The following is a 22017-nucleotide window of genomic DNA, read 5'->3' on the forward strand; positions in this document are numbered from 1 at the left end:
GAATATCGTTGAGCGTTTTATTACCCCATGCAACACCCGTATATCGAATATCATTATCTCCATTAAAAACCGACGCGAAAAAGTCATTGAAAGCACTACACATGCCTACATTGCTCTCTACTTTTGAGCCTCCTATCGAGAGGGGGCCAACTGTCCCCTTACATTCATTATTGACGTATCGAAAAAATGATTTTGGGTCAGAGCCAATGTTATCTGCCAACCTAGATTCAACTTGCTTTTTACTATCCCTTATCGCTTTCTTCAACAGTCTTCTTTTATCAGTAAACAATGATAGGTCACCTCGTCCACTTTTATACTCTCTGAATGCTCTTTTCTTTTCAAGATAAAGGTTCCGCACGCTATCCGTGAACCATAGAGGGTGTGATGTACAAACACGCTTTTTTCGAACAAAGGGTATGACGTCGTGCAAAACAGAGGACAGCTTCGTACTAAATTCTTCCCATTGACTTACCACCCCTACTGATTCCAACCGGTCTTTGAAAACTTCCGCTAACCTTCTTCGCAAAACATCAAAGTTAGTTCTCCGAAAACAAGGAACCAGTCTTTTGTTATCAACCTTACCCGAGGAAAAGTTACAGAGAAATCTGACGATACGATGATCACTGGAAGAAAACTCTTCCCCCACCGAAACATGTTCAACTAGATCCTCCGAACTAGTAAGAACTAAATCCAAAATAGCAGTACCCCTAGTGGCTTCTGATACATGCTGATACAAAAAATTTTCGAGCACCAACTTAAGAAAGTCTCTTTCATACTGATTTCCAGATGAAAGGTTCTCCCAATCAATACCCGGGTAATTGAAATCCCCTAGTATGAGAACCCTCTTTCGCTTACACATGTAGGAAATTTCATCATGCATTTTGGCGATATAATTTTGATCCCTATTCGGTGGATTGTAACAAACCCCAACAATAAGCTTATGACGTCTTTTGTTCTCAAGTTCAACCCATATGGTTTCAATATCACTTCTCTGCACGTTACACTCTCTAGCCTTCAAACATGATTTCACGTATATCAGCACTCCACCCCCTTTCCTATCAGATCTATTTCTCAAAAAAGTATCGTATCCGGAGATGTGTAAGAAAGATTCATCCCCATCGTTTGCCCAAGATTCTGTAATGGCTATAAGATCCAAGTCCTCCACAACTATCATAGTTTCTAAAAAATCTTTCTTGTTACCCAAGCTCCTGGCATTTATTAACACACATTTTAATTTGCCCGGTGGTTTGTTGTCAATCGAGAAGCCATCCAAGTCAGAGGTGGGTAATTCCCCGTCAGTACTGTTGTGATTATGTGTGTGTATATGTACTGTGTGTGTATATGTACTGTGATAATGCAACGAATTTCGTTGGTGCAAGGCGTAAGCTAGACGAACTAATGTTGTTCGCGAAGGAGATAAATGACAATCCAAAAATATCATATTTCCTCAACCAACGCTCAATTCAGTGGCACATGATACCACCCTCCTCTCCTCATTTTGGAGGGCTTTGGGAGGCCGGAATTAAATCAGTCAAGTTTCATTTGAAAAGAGTCGTTGGGGATTCACGCCTGACATTTGAAGAGCTATCTATTCTAGTGTGTCAAATCGAAGGAATACTCAATTCCAGACCATTGGTGGCTCACAACGAAGAAAACATAGATTCGATGCAAGTGTTGACACCCTCTCATTTTTTGACTGGCGATATTCTGTGCTCAGTTCCAGAAGAAGTGGACGATGTCAAGCATCCGTCAACGAGATGGCAACTTGTTCGGAATCTGAAGAATAGTTTCTGGAAACGATGGCACACTGAATATCTCCATTCTTTGCAACAAAGGCATAAATGGAAGAGCACCTGCCCTAACCTGTCCGTAGGTGATGTTGTGGTACTTAAGGAGAGCAACCTTCCACCATGAAGCTGGCCGATTGCTAAAATTGTGGAAACGCATCCCGGAACTGATGGACTCGTTCGTGTAGTCACGGTGAAGACTAGCAAGGGCCTCTACAAGTGGACTATCACCAAGATCATCAAGCTTCCCTTTGACTCTAATGAATAATAATTAATAGTAATTAATTAGGGCAGGAGTATGTTTACAGTTCGGTAATACGCCACGAGATGGCGTTGTGTTCACATTTTTTTAATATATTTTTTCTTTAATTTTCGTATGTGGATGTTTGGTCCTCGGCGCCAAGTGTGTCCAAATAAGTGTTGTTGTTACCGCCGTTCGAGAAGCATGACTGCTAAATTTTGCATCTGATCAATTCGGAATTAAATAAAGTTTTGTTTTTTCGTTTAAACCGGGAATTCCATTCTTTCGCAGACGCGAACAGAACAATACCTGAATACTCTGCAAAATTTATAAAAAATTTTTCATTAATTTACAATTTTTAATACATTTTCATAAAAGTGTAAATTTTTAACTATTTTTGGGGCACTTGGGCTATCAGAAAATATGAATGGATTTTAGTAAAAAAAAATACACAAACTAATATGCCCAAGACAGAACTTTCCCACCCCACGTCAAAAGTAATTTCAAAAAAAGTATTTTTATAAATTTTCATGAAAATGTCAATTTTTAGCTATTTTTGGGGCACCAGAAGATATGGATTTCAATAAAAAAAAAAATAACGCAAAATAATATACCCAAGACACAACTTTTCCACCCTAAGCCAAAAGTAATTTCGAAAAAAGTTTTCCTATACTTTTCGATCCACCCTAATGAGTATACTGCATTACACTTTCTGTCTTACGCAGGAAGTAACAACTTAATTAACGTTTTCTGGTGTAGGTGGTGCAAAATACCAATGTCACCAGATGCCCTTAGAAAAACTAGTGAGGTATTTAAAAATACATAAAAGTCAGTTTTGTGAGTGAGATATAACAAAATATCATTATAACCATTTCGAAATGTCTTTGAAATATATTGCTATAAAAGAATTAATCATTATGATTTTATCCTAATGAGAAATGGAAGTTATTATCATGATTCATCAAAAAATGACTAATATGATTTGATATATTAGATAACACAAGTATTAATGACAAAAATCGTCTTGAGTGACAATTACGGTGAAGAATGACAGGATCTACAGACATCCAAAGCAATCATAAAGTTAAGATTTTTTCATACCATCACTGATTTCAGAGTCTTCTTGACTAGTGGAACTCATTTTTCTCCTTCGACGCATTTTTCGCAACCTTTTGGTATTGAGCCTGCTAACAACTTTTCTGCCAGAGCTTTTCTAAAATTCATATAAAAAAAAGAATGGTCAATATCAAAGTAGATGAAAACTAATAGTTCTGATAAACCAAAAAAAACCAAAAAAACATTGTATGATGTCTTGTGTACCCAATTCAATCTAGACTAAGGTTATGGAGATAAAAGAGTTATGAATGTTTCTGCAATAATTGTTTTTAAAAAAATAACTAACAAATCCCATGCCATCAACTTTGCAAATTATCTAGATCATTATTTTACAATGTCATCAAATATACACACAAAAATTCTTATAAAAAACTTAACTATTCAGTCTAAGTTCCCTAACACATAACAAATTTTGAGAGTAAAGTATATTCATTAAAAAAATAAATAAATAAAATAGAACAATTGAAACATTTGACTTCACAAACGGAGCCAAAATTATTTTATATGTTTGCTTAAGAGTTTCATCATTCAGGTTAAGACAAAATGATACTACTCCTGGGGTAGAAAAAAAGGGTCTGTTCCTGACTGATATAAGAGATAAAATATAGCATCCAGGAAATATAAAAGAATAGCTGGGAAAATTTTCAAGATGGTGGATATACAAGAAAAATAAAAAGTTTGAGTGCATGAAATATTACAGTCGAGCCTCATTTTTACGCCCCACGTGGACGTGAACAATTAGTTTGTAAATGGGAAGGATGTTCAAAAATAATGGTCTATTGTTTTAAACCAGATGTTTTTGGACCAGTTTGTAAAAATGTGTGGTTTGAAAATTGGAGGTTCATAAAATTGAGCATTGACTACTTTCCAACACATCAATAAAAATGCAAAATCAAACAAAAATATAAAAAAACATGCTATGTAATGTAGTATAATAATATTGTTCATGACAATGATATGCCATGCAAAATTTCTCTATAAACAATGTAATTTATTATGTCATTTTATTTTGTCCGAGGGGGAAAAAAAGAGAATCTGAAACTGGAAATATTTTATGACCTTACAAGATTCATAGAAAGACTGGTTATTTGTGGAGACGAAGATTACAAGGAAGAAAATTCATCACTGCCCCCACAGGGACTCGAACCCCGGTCTCTCGCTTGCTGGATGAGTGCTCTACCATCTAAGCTATGGAAGCAGATAGAATATTTCAACCTTGGAGCGTATATATATATGTTGAAAGGCACCGTACATGGACGGCGTCAACAATCAACAAATAGCTTGTGAATGACATAGGCCAGCCAGATGCATATAGAAATGACCTCTCCACTTGTCAATACAAGATTCATCGAAAGACTGGTTATTTGTAGAGATGAAGATTACAAGGAAGAAAATTCATCACTGCCTCTATGGGCACCTGAACCCCGGTCTCTCGCTTACCAGACGAATGCAGTGATGAATTTTCTTCCTTGTAATCTTCATCTCCACAAATAACCAGTCTTTCGATGAATCTTGTATTGACAAGTGGAGAGGACATTTCTATATGCATTTTATGACCTGTTATTTTATTATTATATTTACATCATACGAAGTAAAATATAACATGAAAAAGTAGTTTATATAGTAAAACCTGTCTTTAGCGGAACCTGTCTTTAGCGGAACCTGTCTTCAATGGAAAAAAATCTTGGTCTCGTGATTTCAACGTCATCTACACATTAACCCTTAGAATACGAACTAAAAAAAAAACTAATAAGAACTTCAAACTGCATATTAACTGCTTATATCTCTATGTCTCCGAGACAGTGTTAATATTCTAAGGTTAAAAACCTTGTTTAAACAGAACCTGTCTAATGTAAAAGCTGCAATGCAAATTTTACCCTCTTTTAAACATTTCGCACAAAAAAACTAAACCAAGGGATCACATAAAATATTAAAGATCTCTAATAAATTCTTTTTATGCAATCTCTGCTTGCCAATGTGAGTTCTACATCATCTGCCCTAAGATTATCAAAAACTGTTTCTGCACTTAATGCTGTGGCTTTAATAAGCCATATGTGTAGTTAAGACATTGGTTTCTGAAATTGTAAAAAAAAAATTCAGAAAGCAGGCTTTTCTGTGGGAGAAATCAGTGTAAAGGTTAGATTTCCAAAATTTAGAGAACAGAAAATTTTAAGAGGGAACAAAAGTACAGCTATATTCATGGAATATACAGTGTTAGGGGTGGCCAAATCACGTCGCCCCCCCCCCAAAATGCTAATCACGGCCCAGGTGCTCAGGATTACAGTAAAAAAAATGGCAATGCACAAACTGAAACTGGCACAACAGATGTTAACACCCTTATTTAAAATTTTAGAAAAAGTCAAGAAGAATGTAAATGTTGTCATTTCGGAACAGTGTAGGATGATTTTATACAGATTCTGTCAAAACCTAAATATTTAAAATAATTATAAAGTAAATAATGTACATTATTTATATTATTTAAATTATTTACTTTATTTTCAATTGATTTATTTCAATTGCATACAAGATCGTTACATAATTTTACACTTTATGCTAATCAAACCTAAATTAAACTGAAACCTGTGTTCAATAGAAAAAAATCTCGGTCCCTTACAATTCCAGATGTCTGGAGATTCTCCCGAGGGGAGGGGTACCCCTCCCGGGCACTCATAGACTCGATCAAAAAAATTTACAAAAAAAATTCGAATTTCTTTTTCTTTATCAATTAAGAAAGTTCCATTCCCCCCCCCCCCACCAAGGCAGGTTTTGCATTGCCCCTGAGCAGAATATAATTCTATGTCAGTCTTTTGCAACGTTTATCTTGCATTTCCCAGTTCTTTATCATTTTTACCCCAGTAACCATTGGATGGATGACAATAATGAATGAAAGACTTTAATTAAACTATAAATATTTATTCAATTATCAGTTAACTATTAGTATAACATTTTAACAAACAATTATCACATTTAACCTTTTCTCTCAATATTACAACGAAACAGTAAAACTGAACGATCTCACCACTATGTCAAGGTATTCACATATTAGTTATCATCGTCCACAAGACACTGCAAAATGTCTACTTCGTGGCAGAAGACTCTCGGACGGGTTTGGTGTCTCGAAACATGCGTTGAGGCCATAGCTCAGCCACTGCGTAGGAAATTGGAGGGGAACGTCCAAGGGTGGCTGGTCTGGCCACTAACCAATCCACAGGCGACGGGATCATGACGCCGTTGGATTATCACATGAAGTCAGGCGATGAGACGGGTGAGGTGCCAAAGGCACACCTTTCCAATTTTAACTCATTGTTTTGAGAGGCGATCTGGCCCACACCTCTACAGGGTGCGACGCGTTAGTGATGAAAACAGAAGATTAGTCGGAAGTCAGAGGAAGTAGCTGTTCGTGCAGATCTGTCTGGTTTTTATACAGGAGCTTTCCCACAATGCCCCATGAAAGAACAAATCACAAGGTCGAAGGTGCGGTATTGAACTTTCATCTAATTTACATAACTTCATGAGAGAAAAGGAAATATTGTAAAATTATATCCATGCGGAATAGAGAACATCTACATACTGTTCATAAAACATTAGTGTTTTCTTTTGTGGATGCTATCAATGATTGATAATCTTGGGCGAGGGAGCGGTAGCCCAGTCGATAAGATGCTCGTCTAAAGTACTAAAGGATGTTTAGAGGTGTTGTGAGTTTGATACCCGGTTTGTCCTTGTCAGAAAACTTTCCTGACACAGGGGTACAACAAAAAACAGTGACTTGATTGCAGCAAAAAATTGCTACCGCAGGGAGTCCTCCATCGAGGGGTTAGCGCACCAACCTCTCGATGAGTATAAAAAACAAGCCTGCCGTTCAGAATCTGCAATAAATTGTAGGTCCCAGTCTAATTAGCCCTAGTGTGCACAAAATGACTGTGGTGTGACAAAAATGATCAAAATGATCAATGATAATCTTGGGTATATGAACTCTTAAAAGCTTTATAATTAGTTTTATATAGCTTAAAGTTTTATATTTTCCTTTTGAAGACATTTAATTGGAGGAAACAATTTAAAAACTTCAAAATACAAAGCTGCTGATGAAAAACTTGTGTTTAAATACTGTACGGCTGTTAATGGAATACAATAACGATTATACAGGAATTTTGGCAACCAAGGTCATGCTCCTGATAAATGATTGCTGATAAACGTTACGTAAACAAAGTCACGTCTTTGCCAGTTGCTTAAAAGCGGTCACCGAGACTTTTTATGGTTGCTTGATCGAAATGACCATGGCTGTCCTCTATGGGTGTTTTCCCTAACAATGACGGCAGTCATTGACATCACGACAACGTGAAAGCTCGCATAAAATCTAATTTTCTCCCAAAATCCGGAGTCTCCCGCCTAAATCCGGAGTCTCCCGCCTAAATCCGGAGAGTTGGCAGGTCTGCAATTCTGTTGAAGATAGGAACTACTGCACTTTGAATTTTAAGGCATTTGTGTGTGACGAAGTGCTACAATTTCCTGTAACAATTTAAAAATACACCAAAACATTTTTTGGAAAAAACTCATTACGTTATATTCAGTTTTTTAGTAAGTGCTCAGAATGCAATTAAATTTTACCTTCCCAGATACTAGTTGATTCACTTGATTCATTTTGTTTTTTATTTCTTCTGTAGTTTTTGTATTACAATCCAAAGCTGGAGCTTCATTATTTACAAGATCAGCTATATATAAAAAGGTTTAATAAAATCAACTCACTATGAAGAACAAGAACATGCTAATGTAAAACAAAATATATAATATGATACAGTCGAATCCCATTTTAACGAATACTGTTATAGCAAAAAAAATAAATCTAGTTTTAATGAAAACTTTTTTATTCCCCCAGATAATTTTACATAGAAACATTGTAAAAAACTGTAATTCCTTTATAACGAAAACTTAGTTGTAATGAAATGTTTCTCTGGTCTTTTGAAGTTTGTTATAATGGGATTTGACTGTAATATAGAAAAACAAACTATACCGTTAAACCTCTCTGTTTCGAAACTGACGGAACCAAAATTTTTTTAAGAGAAATCATTTTTTTTGTGTAGAAAAGGAAAAACACAATGAAGATGGTAAAAATTTCAATTGAGGGAAACAAATACTGTACTACATTTTACTACATTCAAATGAAATTACTATTTGAGGCAAATTGAATTTTTTGCTGTTATAACTAGAGAGAGAAAGCAGAATCTAAAAATTTAAGAATTTTTATTTTTTCCTCTACATTTAGAGCTTTTCTTTCTAATTTGCTCTGAGACATTTTGACTCAAACTGTACTTGGCAAAATCTAACGTTGTTACTGCTTCATTTTCCGAAATTTAAAAGGTCATGAAAGCAACGTATTGGCTGTTCTGTAAAGTACAGTTGGGAAATCTGGTTTTTATAATCTGAAAAGCTGCCTTTAAATGCTACTTGATGCTGGCGTCTGAAAATCTGTCAAATTGTTTATGTTTTGTGCCAATATCGCTCTTTCGTGGCTGAATTTTGTATCAATAGATTCAGAGGTGGATGAGAAGACCTGCCATTTTATTCTTTTGTTATACACAGATGTTATCTAACACCACTATGAGAATTATTTTTTGAAATCGATCTAGTGCAGCAAATTTGAATGAGATCACAAGGAAAAAATTGACCCTTTCTGAAGGACTCTATAGTTCATCTGCAGAACAAAAATGAGGAACTGCAATCAAGAAATCAGGCTCTTGCTACCAAAAATATAGAGATTAAATCTGAAATGAGGAAACTACAACATGGCATTATGGAGTTGAAGCAACATTCAAGGAGCACGAGCATGGAGATTACTAATGTCCCGAAATCAGAAAATGAGAATCTGTCCCAAATCTTATCTAAAATTTGACTGAATGTGAAATGATCAACAACATAATGGTCACCTACCATATACCTGGCATGAATAAAGACAAGCCTAAGCCGATTATTGTTCAATACTCATCCAAGCTGGTGTGTGATCAGATGTTAAAGAAACTGAAAGATAAAAAAGTGCATCCCAAATCAATTCCAGATTCGCTGCCATCCCGGTATATTTCAATGAACTATTTCAAGTTAACTCCTGAGCTGAAGAAGTTGTTCTTCCTTGTACGAAAATTCAAAGATGAGCTTGACAATAAGTTTTGTTGGGTATGTAATGGCGACATTTTCTTATGAAAGAATGAATCATTCAGAGTCTTACGCATAAACTTTGAAAAGGACTCACCTTCGATTTCTTAACTGATATAGTAACTGAATCTGAAAATGATTGTAAAATTATTTCAAGTCTGGATGATATATAAGTGAATTTTTTTAAGTCTTTACCAACCAAGTATAATTTAAATATAATTCATTACATAAATATTCAGAGTTTATGAGCTATGATAATTTTTTAGCAGAATTTTCAGGTTGTTTAAACAAATTATCTTTATTAATTTTTTCTGAAATCTGGATTTATAGTAATGAAGTGAGTTTGTATAAGTTGGATGCCTTCAACTAGTTTTTCTGAAAATAGCAGGTCATAGGGAATCACCGGAAAATCTGGATATTTATCAGATTGACATTCATTTCACAACAGCTGAATGTATCTTATTATTCAGTAGGGAATTCAATATTGTACTTTTACCTGTGTATCACCCTCACCAATTCACTATATAGCTGAATTTAATAACATCACCGGATCTGATCCTTCTTCACTGGGATGACTGATTCCAAACCCAGCTTTCTTACAGCAATTTTGAATTTTCTGTTGCTAGACTTTTTGCCAAGATGAATGAACCAACCACATAGCACATTCTCCCCACCCGTCAATCATAGTATCCACCTATAATTGACAAGATCCATCATGTTGATGGATTGTATAATCCAAATAATCCTTTTTTTACGGTTTCTTTCACCTCTCGAGAAAGCCAGATTTGCATGGCAGAAAAAGAATTTCAGAGTTTTCTTTATGATCATAGTTTGGCTTTCAAGATAGAGAATATTGAAAATTACATCCTGAAAAAGTGATGGAAATTCATTGATTTAGTGTAGTAAATGAAGGATTTTTTTTTTGTTCTTCAAGGTACAGAGTTTTTGATAAAGAGAGGTTTGACTGTATACAGATTTAATAAAATCAACTCACTGTAAAGAATAATAATATAATCTTGTAAGTACATAATTTTTTAACTTATATATTTGAGCTTCAATTTTTAGCGTAATAAACTTGACATGCATTATTAAACATAATATCTGTGGTGTTTGGTATTTAGAACATAATACCTCCAAAAAATGGATTTTTGATCTAAAAGTCTTGCTAATTATAACTAATTAGAAGTGAGATAAATGCACAAATACGTGCATACAGATAAACATGATGATGTATGATATTTTCATTTGTATTTGTGTGTATGCTTTATTTTTGATTTTTAAATGACGATGAGAATGCTTATATCTCAAAAACGTGATTTGGGAGTTACCATGTTCTCACCAAAAACCATGTATGCACCACTTGCATATGTGAGTTCCATCAAAAGTGTCCAAAAAGAATATAAATTTGTAGGTAATATATGGTTCATTTTAAAATTCAAATAAAATACAAACAATGATAAAATAAAAAGAGAAAAATGATTGTTCTGGGATATTTGAACCTCTGAACAGGAGATTGGATTATTGGGGGAAAATACAAAAAACTTTTACACAGCTCCATAATCTAAAAATTTGTTACAGGGTAAATTAGTAAAATTTGTGTCTATTATGCTAAAGAATTTAGCCCATAACAATTGAATGAAAATCTAATGACTAAAATTTGATATAAATGACTAAAAAATTATATCTATGATTAAAATTGTTAATTTTCATCTCTTTACACAAGGTGAAATAGCTGATTTTAAAAAAATTTCAGGACTTCAAAGACGACAAGAAAGTGACAAAAATCAAGATTTCAATATAACCGATATCTCAGTAAAAATTTCCACTGAATTCTTACAGTGTAAATTTCTTTTAGCACAACAGAGAGAGACACAAATAATTTCACTATGAGAGCAGTGACAATAATGAGATATACTCAAAAGAAAGTCATCATTTGTGACATATAATACAAATTTGTGTTTCTAGAACACAGAACAAATGTCTTAAAAGGAAATTTTTCTACCTTCTACTGAAATTCCCTTCTCCTCAAAGTTATCATACACTGATAAATGAAGTCGTTTGATGCTTGAATGAATGACTGAAGAAAACAAAGCCAAGCTGAATGCTGTGGCAGTAGATACATCTGGACTTCCTGAAAATAGTGGCAGACAAATGTTGAAGCAGTAAAAAAAGCTCAAATATTAGAGGATAATAAGTAAAAATCAAAAACTTTACTTGTTTATTTTTAGATTTACTATTTTGATTCATGAAAATAAGCTAAAAAATAAGATCTGTAAATATTTTACACACAAAATATGTAAGTTAAGGCATAATACGAAAAAAAAGATGCACGATAGCCAAAATTAACCTTTTTATACAAAATTTTCAAGAAATCTTGATCAAGATTTCTTGAAAGTGTTTGTCACTCATGCGAATGAAATGTCAAAAGATGAAAACTACTTCCTGTCGGCGAAAAAAACCCAAAAATTTTTAAGCTAAAGTTAGAAGTTCACAGTTGCATGCTGGAAAAACTTCACATGGCTGGCATCCCGCTTTTTATTCACTGTGACACAGATTTGCATAGAGTTTCTTCTTTTCCAGGTTACATTTGCATGCATGCATGCATATGGTGTTCTTTTCTCCCGATAAATTTCAACAGGAATTCCATTTTAATGTTTATGGAGCGGCCATTTCAAAACATGCTAGCAAGTTTGTGTTTCCTGTTAGACTATGCATTCTTTGATGACAATTGTTTGTATTGTTGTGTACTATCACCTTTTAGTTTTTCCCATCTTTTATGAATCACCCTGTAGAAAAGTAACAGGTTTAAGTGCAATGTACATGTTCAAAACATAATGAAGATTAATGAAATGATAAAGTGGAAATTTAAAGGAGATATATATACGAAGAGTAATGAAGGGAAAATATGTGGTTGGAATAAGTTCACCTATGACCTTGTCAGTCATGCCACTAAGTTTAATGTAGATCTGTTGGAAGAGAAATGGGGAGCATTGTTTTTCAAACTTCTTACACATTTTCTGTTTCTTTTTGCTTTAGAAGTGAATGAGAAATAGAGCAGCATGCTTGTGTTTCAAAGTTTTGTCCTGAAACAACTGAAACACTAGAAATAAAAAGTTTTTTTAGAGCACAGTTACTGAATCCTATGTTTGTGAGTGCCTTGCCCGTTTTAAATACAGCCACTAATGCCAGAAGACAAAAATTTTAGAAATAACTCTACAAGCAAAATTCTTGAAAATATTGAGAAAATTAGAAAATTGGAGGAAAAGAAGGAATGATATTGCCTTTGTTCTCCATCCATATTAATCTCATTTGGCTATTTATGACTGATATTTTTTGGAATGAAATAATAGCTCAAAAAGCACAAATTCTGGACTTGTTGAGAACTTAAGAATATGGCACATGAGCTACATAGAACATCTTCAATCAGTGGCAGAAATAGTAGGATCAAACTATTCAGACCAAAAGAGATTGCTTTGAAGGCAATCAACAGGGTGAACACTTGGCTAAAAAAATTTTACAGCATTATTGCATAATCTTTTGATCACACTTTTGCATTAAAAAAATTTTCAACCTTAAAATTGTTCATTGATGCTATGTCAATCATTTACCAAAATATTTTACCTCGTTCATGTAGCTTTGATATACACATCATGCACATAACTACTATCCTAAAAACCCTTTCATCATCCAGACAAACTAGTTCATGGTAATGTTCTTTATTTGCACTTTCACTAGCAACAAGATTTTCAGGTATCACACAGGCATCAAAATCTTGCAATGCTTCCTGGCAAATGTTCTGCAAACTGAAAACATAATGAAGAACGTAAATGAATAACGTAATGAATAAATACTTTGAATTTATTTGATTTTCATATATTTTGAGATTTATACAGAAAAACTTAAGAGCTTGACATTATCTTTATTTTTTTTGCACCACAGCCATTTTATACACGCACAAGGACTAATTGGACAAGACATACAGTTTAAATCAAACTCAGAAAGGATTTTTTTTTCTATGCCTCTAATATAAATTGATACAATAATTCATCAATTTGGAACTCCTAGGCTAAGCCATATACTTGTGTGGTTGTCTTGGTGCCATCTCTTTTGGCAAGTGAGAATAGTACCTCTGGTTAAGAAATGAACCTGAAAAGAACTGACAGTGTTTCAAACTCATGAAACTTCGGAATGAATTTCAGTATACCAAGACTGATGTCTTATCATCTCAAGCTGCAGTGCTCAAGAGAGCCTAATTTGATCATTTCAGGAAGTAAACAAGACACCTTAAAATAACAGCATCAATCTGTTATAAGCAATTTAAAAGATAAATACAACTAAAACACTCTCAAAAGTTTTAAGTGAGAAAAAACTTTTCCCTAGAAGATTGTCCAAAAAATCAAAAACATTTTATTGAATAAGTTATTACAAGTTAGTCTCTTACTAAAATTCAACACAACAATATTTTCTTTTTCCTCACATTTTTGCGATATGTTTAAACTGTAAACTTATACCTTACTGTAAGCAGTATTTCTCGGTTTATTTTTATTTTTTGGAGGGGGGAATTTCTCTTTATTAGCATTTTAATTAGGCATCTAATATGAAGCGTGAATAAGCGTTTGACACAATTAATGAGGACCAAATATTTATAGAAGCCAAGTTCCAAGTCCTTGATATACATTAATATCCATAATATGCATAGCTGAATGATTAGAATTAAAATTAATTATGAGAAGAAAATTTTAAGAAGCGTCAGTGGTATGATGTAGCTCAAGTCTATGCTATAAAAATATTTCTGACTCTCGCAAAACTGTGATTGATGAACTTAAAAATTTAAATCAAAACATTCTTAAATTCCTAACATTTGGAACAAGTGTAATAAGTAAATTCTAATTTTTCTACAACTGCTTGATTGCTGTGGTAACAGGCTAGATGTGGGATTAGGTTAACCATATACAATATGTATAATCAATCCATTGTATGTCTGACTCTTTTAATATGTTGTGATTTATTTGCATCTAGAAACTGTAATTAAATGCAAGAACAGAAGTCATGTCTGTTATTAGAGTAAAATGAAGTTTTTCTCTCATTTTAGGTTAGATAAACAACTTCACTCATTCATATACACATTCGGATAATATAAAATTAAACTCACTTTTCATCAGATGTGAAATAAAATATTTCACAAAGCTTCAAGAATTTTGCAAGAAACAACTGGTGCTTCTGAACTCTAGATGTGAAATATAAAAAGCATTACACAATTATTAACTAGGAGCATTTGTTAATCATACATTTTTCAATCATCATTCAGAACACTGTGTTAGGAAATACAGAATACATTTTTCGTGAGAAACCGTGATTACAATTAAATAAAAATTATAAAGCTAACAGAGACTACGAAGGTGAGAGGTTCATCAGTTTGTTCTAACAGAGACTATTTATGATCATAAAAAAGAAAGAGCTTTTGTTCATTTAAATTCTCCTATATTCATATGGAAGTTATTCCTTCATTAAGACAGTACAACAATATTTGCATAAATTTAAATGTAAGGGTTATTTGATAAGTCTATGCAAAAATTAAAACAATTTGCTTTAGAAAGCAAAATTACCAAATCAGATGACCCACAGAACTACAGACTCTAATGCAGTAAGTACATTAATTTTGTACTTGCACTTTAGTTTTTACAAAGTCAATAAATGACGTTGAAAAAAAAAAAAAAGAAGATTGCAGTGGAGTGACTTTCCAAGCTGAATCAGGCAAATGCATAAATGGAAGTTCTCATCCTCAAAATTTCATCGCTCCAGATAGTGCTTACCACTCAAGAAATTAAACTCACAAAAGCAATAGTCAAACAGTCTAAAAATTTTTTTACGTCATTAACACTGGGCCAATAGTTTTGCTAAGCTTCTTTGCTGCTTAAAGCAGTTACACTTTTATTATGATTGTATGGACAGAGAATGGACTATCACAACACGATGCAGGATCTACATTTTGTTAAAAACAATGTTATATTCAAGTCTATTTCTAGATTTTCTTGGTGATAAACTTGCAGGAGCCATCAACTCTTCTCTACTGTTCACTTCTGGGAGGAAAAAATACTCATCATTCCGTCGCTGGGTTTTACTCCGCCATCTCTCGATACAAGCCTCATATGACATCACAATTCAAGTTGGAACTTAACCACCCCTCTTCAAAAGTGGTCTCCTCTCTCATCTCCTGGTGAAACCTGAATTTCATTATCGAAGTGGGCGTTTCACCGCTTGTATATAATAGTCGCCATCTATGGACTATCATGATGCAGGATCGACATTTTGTTTCAAACGATGTTATATTCAAGTCTATTTCTACAGCTTAGTTCCTTTTACATTTTCATACTAAACTGCTATTTAATTTATATCTATTTAATATTTTTTGGGTCGATCCTGCATCTGGCATTTGAAATTTTTATGTACAGTGTGTTACTATTTATTGCTCCACCATCAATTTCTTATTCAATATATATATGTATTTCAAAGAAAAACCTTTTTTGCTCTGGTACATGTAACTGCCATTCGAATTTGTTCCATTCATCACCACTTCCTTTTTACCCACTTGGCTCATTTGCTAGTACTGGCAGGAGATATCGAATCCAACCCTGGTTCTAGGGTCAGCCACTCCCAACACGCTCTCAAGACAGATCAAATCTTTCGTCTGAAACTCCCACTCCTTTGGATAATTCATCCATTCTCAATATATATTCACAATATTCAAGACACTGAAGTAGCCATTCTTGACAAACTTACCCTCTTCACCCCAACACAAGACTCATTCAGTCTTCAGCTAAGTGGTCTATCCCAGCGTCTTAGTGCAGTTGAGGAGAAACTTTCTCCCGTAGAGAAACTTCAAAACCAAGTCTATGACCTCTCCTCAAATCTCTCTGAACTCCAATCTTCCCTTACCAATTAAGCTACCTATCTAGAGCAGTGGTTCTCAACCTTTTTGGAACCGCGGCCCGGTGAATCAAATTGCTGTGAGTTTACGGTCCGGTCTGGAATAGTTTACTCGTTCAAAAGTTAATAATTAATAAACAACCAATTACATTTTGATTGCAAGCTGATTAATTAAAAATCCATTTAATAAATTAATTAAACCCTTCTTTAATTGATTAATTAATTTAATCTATTTTAATTAACTAAAACCCGTTTATAATGAATTAAATTCATTATTTTCTTGCGGAGTGATGCAGCATTTTTTTTCTGTAATGTATTTAATAACGTGCAGAAGTCAAAACGTAAACGAAGCGTTTCATCAGCAACTGCAGTAAACATCATCATTGCTTAAGCGCCGGAACCTGGGTACTGAGGCTGTTTGAGCGCCCCCAATATATTTTACGAAATGGCTGAGCCACCAATAATCAATATACAATGCAACGCTCCACTCACTCTCCTGCATAAGGGCTTGAGCCCGTATATACGGGACAAATGACAACCTTCAGCCCCCCTCAACATTTTCTTCATTTCGGCGCTTCTACCTCATTAAAAACTTCAATTGATCACAAATCAATCGAGACGTCTTAATATTCAATTCTACAGAATAATTTCGCATAGTGTGTAAAAAATATGAAGTTTTCATTCATAGTGGGCAATGGAATTTTTTTGAGTTGACATCAACGCAGCACTTATTTATTAGCACTTTTTTAATAACTTAGTGTAAAATATATTTTACAATCGAACTTTGCATTTACTCTTAGCTAGAAAGAAGGTAATGATATAAAAAAATCGTCTATATTGTAACTCACCATAAAAGTCCGCTGAAGAGCAGAAAATTGCTCATTTTTGGGCGAAAAACCCTTTTCAGTATATTCAGGATAGATGCTTATGTTAAATTGTGTAACTTGATAAATTACAAAACTTTGATCGCCATTTTTCTACTCTAAAACTTAAACTTTTCTCTATTTTTTAACAAAAATTGAGATTTGTGAACCTATCCACACTCTGGAAAAGAAATCAAAACGAAAACTCTCGCAACGTAATTCACTGCGTTTTTGCAAAGAAAACAGTATTCGAGTTATCACCAGTAGTTATGTGCACCTTGATGACCGATTAAAAAACACACTATTTTCTGTATAGAGATGGTGCTTCACTGATTAGTCTCTGAGATTTGCCACGCATATGTGAAATACTTCGTTCTTTTCTGAGAACACATACTAAATCGTGAAGAGGTTTTTACCACTGGCCATAAATAAACGGGTCCAATGGTCGATGGTGGTTTTCTATTGCCCGGAAATTTTCCTAATCACTCACAATTATTCCCCTTTGAAGTTATGCAGCTTGGCGAGTAGCACAGATGTTTTTCCAGTCTCCAAGGAACGTGGGATGCCAAGTTTTCTCATGGCATTATTGTATGTCTTCAGGACATTTTCTGTGGTGCCGACAATGGCACCACAGGAATATATTCTCGTGGACACGCAAACGACAGGGTCATCTGGTTGTCAACAGACAGAGCCCTGAAGCAGTAGGATATTTTCGGGGAAAGGGACGGAGAGTATGGAAAAACATTCCCCACCCCTGCTGTATTGTTTGGGTCTCATGAAGACGGATACTCAAAAATACGAAAAGAAAAAAAAACACAATTAAAAAATACTAGTTTCGAGGGGGGGGGGGAAGGACCAAAGACATGTTTCCTTTCCTTTGGGCCTTGCAACAAAACGAAGGATTTTCAGTGCGATAAGGGGAAGAGGAATCCTCCAAATTCTTATAATTTACAATTGCGGCTGGAAGCCTTTGATCTGGAACTCTAGGAGGGTTTTTCATTTTCCTTTGTATGATTTTTAGACTGAAAAACTAAAATAATATGTACCATAATAGTGAAATAAACCAATTAGTTATTCATGAAAATACAATACTTGGAAAAATGAAAGGGTAATGAATATATTCTCGCGGCCCGGTACGATTGATGTCACGGCCCGGCGGTTGAGAAACACTGATCTAGAGGACCGTTCCCGCCGGGACAACTTGATTTTTTGAAACATCCCTGAAGATTCTGACTACAAGTCCCCCTCCACCCTTGAATCCAAAATCATTCAATGCTGTTCCGAACACCTTGACAAATATTTTACCTAGTGAGATTTACCGCTGTCACAGAATAGGTTCCAAAAAGGACCCACGGATGCAGACTTTCAATAATAAAGTTGAATAAATTTAAACTCAAAAACGAAATTCTAAAAAATTCCTCCAAACATATCAATCTCAGGAGATTTCTCCTTCGATACATGCAAACTTTGTGGTCAAATCTGGAGGGCCAGTTTAAACTTCCGAGAAGAAGGCATTAAAGTAAAACTTATTCACAATTTTGCGCTCATTAATAACACTAAATATGTCTGGGATCCCAATATTAACGACATTCACCCCATCTTCCCTGCTGACGCTCCTTCAAACCCTTCCTTGCCCTCCCTCTTTTCCCATATCCCGTCAGTGCCCCCTTTAGGCTACTCCCGCTGAGCAACCCCTCCGTTTACACAACCTCCAAATTAAAAAATACCTTTCAATTGGGAGGTATTAACACTCAAAGCCTGAAAAAATAAAACCGATTTTCTTGAATCAGTCCTACTCATCCATAATCCCCATTTATCTTCTGGGAGTTACAGAATTATGGCTATATAATACAATCTCAAATTCTGAAATTTTACCACCTGATTACAATGCTTTTCGAAAAGACAAACTCTCAGGGGGGGGGGGGGTCTTACTTATTTAAAAAAAATTCTATCCCTTCAACTGAAATTCTATTCGATTCCGACCTCGAAATTGCTGGAGCCGAATGGCTTCAACCCAACAGTTTCCCACTTCCCATATTTTCTGTCTATTTCCCTCCCTCTTCAGACTTCCACCTTCTTGAACAACTGGAAATTATTCTTAAAAAGTTTTCCTATACACATTCCATTATCATCTCCGGACACTGGAATCTTCTTGGTATTCACTGGAAAAATATGGAATCCCTGTCCAGCAATCACAGAATTAATAACAAAGTTTTAGATATCTTCCTTAAATTTAACTTGGTCCAATCCCTTTTAGAGCCCACAAGAACCACCTTTTACTCCAGCTCTACCTTAGATCTTATCGCTACCTCCAATCAAATTTCTATCCTTTCTACTTCCATCTTTGAGGGTTGCTTCGACCATAAAATCTCAGTTATTAACTTTTCCCTCCTCCACTCTATCCCATCCTACAAACTAACCCCTAAACGTAATTTCAACAAGGCAAATTATCCACTTATGCAAAATATTCTTTGCTCTCACTTCAATGATTTCCTATCCATATCCTCTAAAAATATCCACACCCTAAGGACCTCTTTTAAATGTATTATAGACAAACGCTTAGCTACAATTCCAATTAAAAAAAGTTTCTTCAAAGTATTTTTTAATCCATGGATCACCAGACACATTATTTATCTAAAGAGGAAAATCTGCCTTATCACTTTCAAATATAAAACCAACAAATCCAATTCACTCAAATCAGTAATTTCAGCCTCCACCCGAGACCTCAGAAACCTCATTATCGTCCAAAAGACCAGATATACCTCTCTCATTCTCCACCCCATTACTTAAAAACTAATTCAACAAAATTCTGGAATTACCTTAAACTTAAATCTGTTGGTCTCGCTTCCCTCAGAAGTTCAAATAAATATACATCTTCTCCTTCAGAAAGGGCTGCCAAATTAAATTTAACGTTCTGCTCGGATTTTCTCAATAGAGCCATTTATAAAACCTACAAACATAGTATCGTTTTCCTAGATTTCTCAAGTTCCCCACAATAAACTTCTCTTTAAACTCTCATTTCTTGGCCTTAACATACAATTACTTAATTGGGTCGAGGCTTTCCTAAAACATCGTAAACAGTTTGTTCATTTTAATGATCATAACTCCCCATCCGCCCCAGTAAAGTCCGGGACCCCTCAAGGATTGGTCCTCTCCCGTTACTTTTCTTGATTTACATCAATGACCTTTCAGAATCCCTCAACTGCACCACTAGATTATTTGCTGATTGTGTAATTTACAGTATCATTCACCATTAATCTGATCAAGAACTTCTCCAACATAACCTGGCTTCCATCACAGACTGGTGTTCTTTAAGCAGGGGTGGGAAGTGACTAAGTCCATTTCGGAGCAGCAAAATTCAGGATTCGGAGCAGCAAATTCAGGATTCGGAGCAGCGAAATACAGGATTTGGCAGTGCGTTATGCCCGGAATGAAATTTTTTTTCACGAAACACTGGAATTTGACGCTATGACGATCGACTATAGTAATTTCTGCTGCTTCCAATGACGATTTTTTTATATTTTTTGAAAACGGAAACTGACTCGCATTTGCGCTTTAATGCTGAAAAACCATTGCAAGCCATCTTCAGTTGCATGATCACGGATATTATCGGGGTTTCGAGATGGAAAACCAGATGAGAGGATAGTTTAAGTACAGTGGAATAAAACACGCTCTTCTCTTGGAAACAATCCTTTTGCGGCAAGCGGGAACAAAAATTTTCTGCCATCCTTTCCGATATTCCGGGCATAATGAAAGAAAATTCGCTATTTGGCACAGAAAAATACGAAAATACACTATTGGACCAGGATGGCGCAGGATGTTAATTTTGGCGCAGAGTTTCCGCCCCTGTTTATGGCAAATGCCAGTCAATATCTCAAAAATGGTTCACATGAAAGTTACCCGTAAATTACTTCCCCTTGAATACTCTTACTCCATCAGTAATTTAATGTTATCCCAAGTTTCTGAAATCAAATACCTCTGTGTCATAATCTCAGCCGACCTACGTTGGAATGAACATGTTGACTATGTTTACCAGAAGTGTCTTAACAACTTTTCTTCCTCCGCAGCAATCGTAAACACTCCATTTGGGATATCAGACTACTCTGTTACCAAACGTATATCTCCCTTGTTCTTTCCTACGCCGCTGAAATCTGGGACCCCTATACCTCGAGTAATATAGACAAACTTGAATCGATCCAAAATAAATCCACCCAATTTGCTCACGACTGCTGGTCATATTTCGTTTCTGTGTCCGAACTTAAAAACAAACTTAATCTCTTCCCTCTCTCTACTCTTAGTCTCATTTCTCGATTAACATTATTTTATAAAATTTTCCAAAGTTAATTCAGCATAGATACTTCTGGTATCTTAGCCAAACCATCCTACATCTCTAGAAAAGACTCGATCATTCACTTAAATTAAAACCAATTTTTGTTTCCACTGACTGCTTTAAATACAGCTTCTTTCCTCATACCATTGGTGAATGGAACCAACTCCCAAGCTCTATTGTCGAATCTCCCACTATCACTAGTTTTTTGTCTAATATCAAACAATATCTTTGTCATTTTTAATTGCATCCTCTTGTATAGGCTCTAGGGCCAACAATATTGTATAAATAAATAAAGTTGCTACTTAAAAGCTCCAGTTTTATATATAAGTAAATGACATAATTAGCGATTACCTTTTCTTTTAAATATTAAAAAAATGTTTACTTTTCAGGAAGATTAGTCATGGCCTCAAGATCACACAAAATCTGATTATTCTTATCAAACACCCGCAACAAGTTGTTTTCAGCCCCATCAAATTTCTCAGGACTGGATAAGCTATGCAAAAAAATTAAAATAATTAGCTCCATATCAGATACAAATTTATACAGCGATTCCTATTCAATGCGATTCTCAAGAAATAATAAAGTGCTCATATGGCAGTAGTAAAAAGA

General features: G+C 34.8%; 1 protein-coding gene and 1 non-coding gene across 2 annotated transcripts in view; both read right to left on the reverse strand.

Moving 5' to 3' along the window:
* The window catches only part of Smg5 (Smg5 nonsense mediated mRNA decay factor), an 84214-nt gene that overhangs the window by 52748 nt on the left and 9449 nt on the right, over positions 1-22017 (reverse strand). The window contains exons 7-12 of the mRNA XM_089252789.1: positions 21791-21901; positions 14441-14515; positions 12910-13091; positions 11291-11419; positions 7750-7853; positions 3130-3241 (exon numbers count right to left, since the gene is read on the reverse strand). Coding sequence (XP_089108915.1) covers positions 3130-3241; positions 7750-7853; positions 11291-11419; positions 12910-13091; positions 14441-14515; positions 21791-21901 — 713 coding nt within the window. The remainder of the gene's footprint in view (positions 1-3129; positions 3242-7749; positions 7854-11290; positions 11420-12909; positions 13092-14440; positions 14516-21790; positions 21902-22017) is intronic.
* Positions 4271-4342, reverse strand: TRNAA-AGC (transfer RNA alanine (anticodon AGC)). Its single transcript has one exon. It is a non-coding gene; the product is annotated as a tRNA-Ala (tRNA).

The sequence above is a fragment of the Pholcus phalangioides genome, unplaced genomic scaffold (assembly GCF_987345545.1).
Source record: "Pholcus phalangioides strain wild (caught in Gottingen) unplaced genomic scaffold, Ppha-v1.0 ptg000031l_1, whole genome shotgun sequence".
NCBI classification, from domain to species: domain Eukaryota; kingdom Metazoa; phylum Arthropoda; class Arachnida; order Araneae; family Pholcidae; genus Pholcus; species Pholcus phalangioides.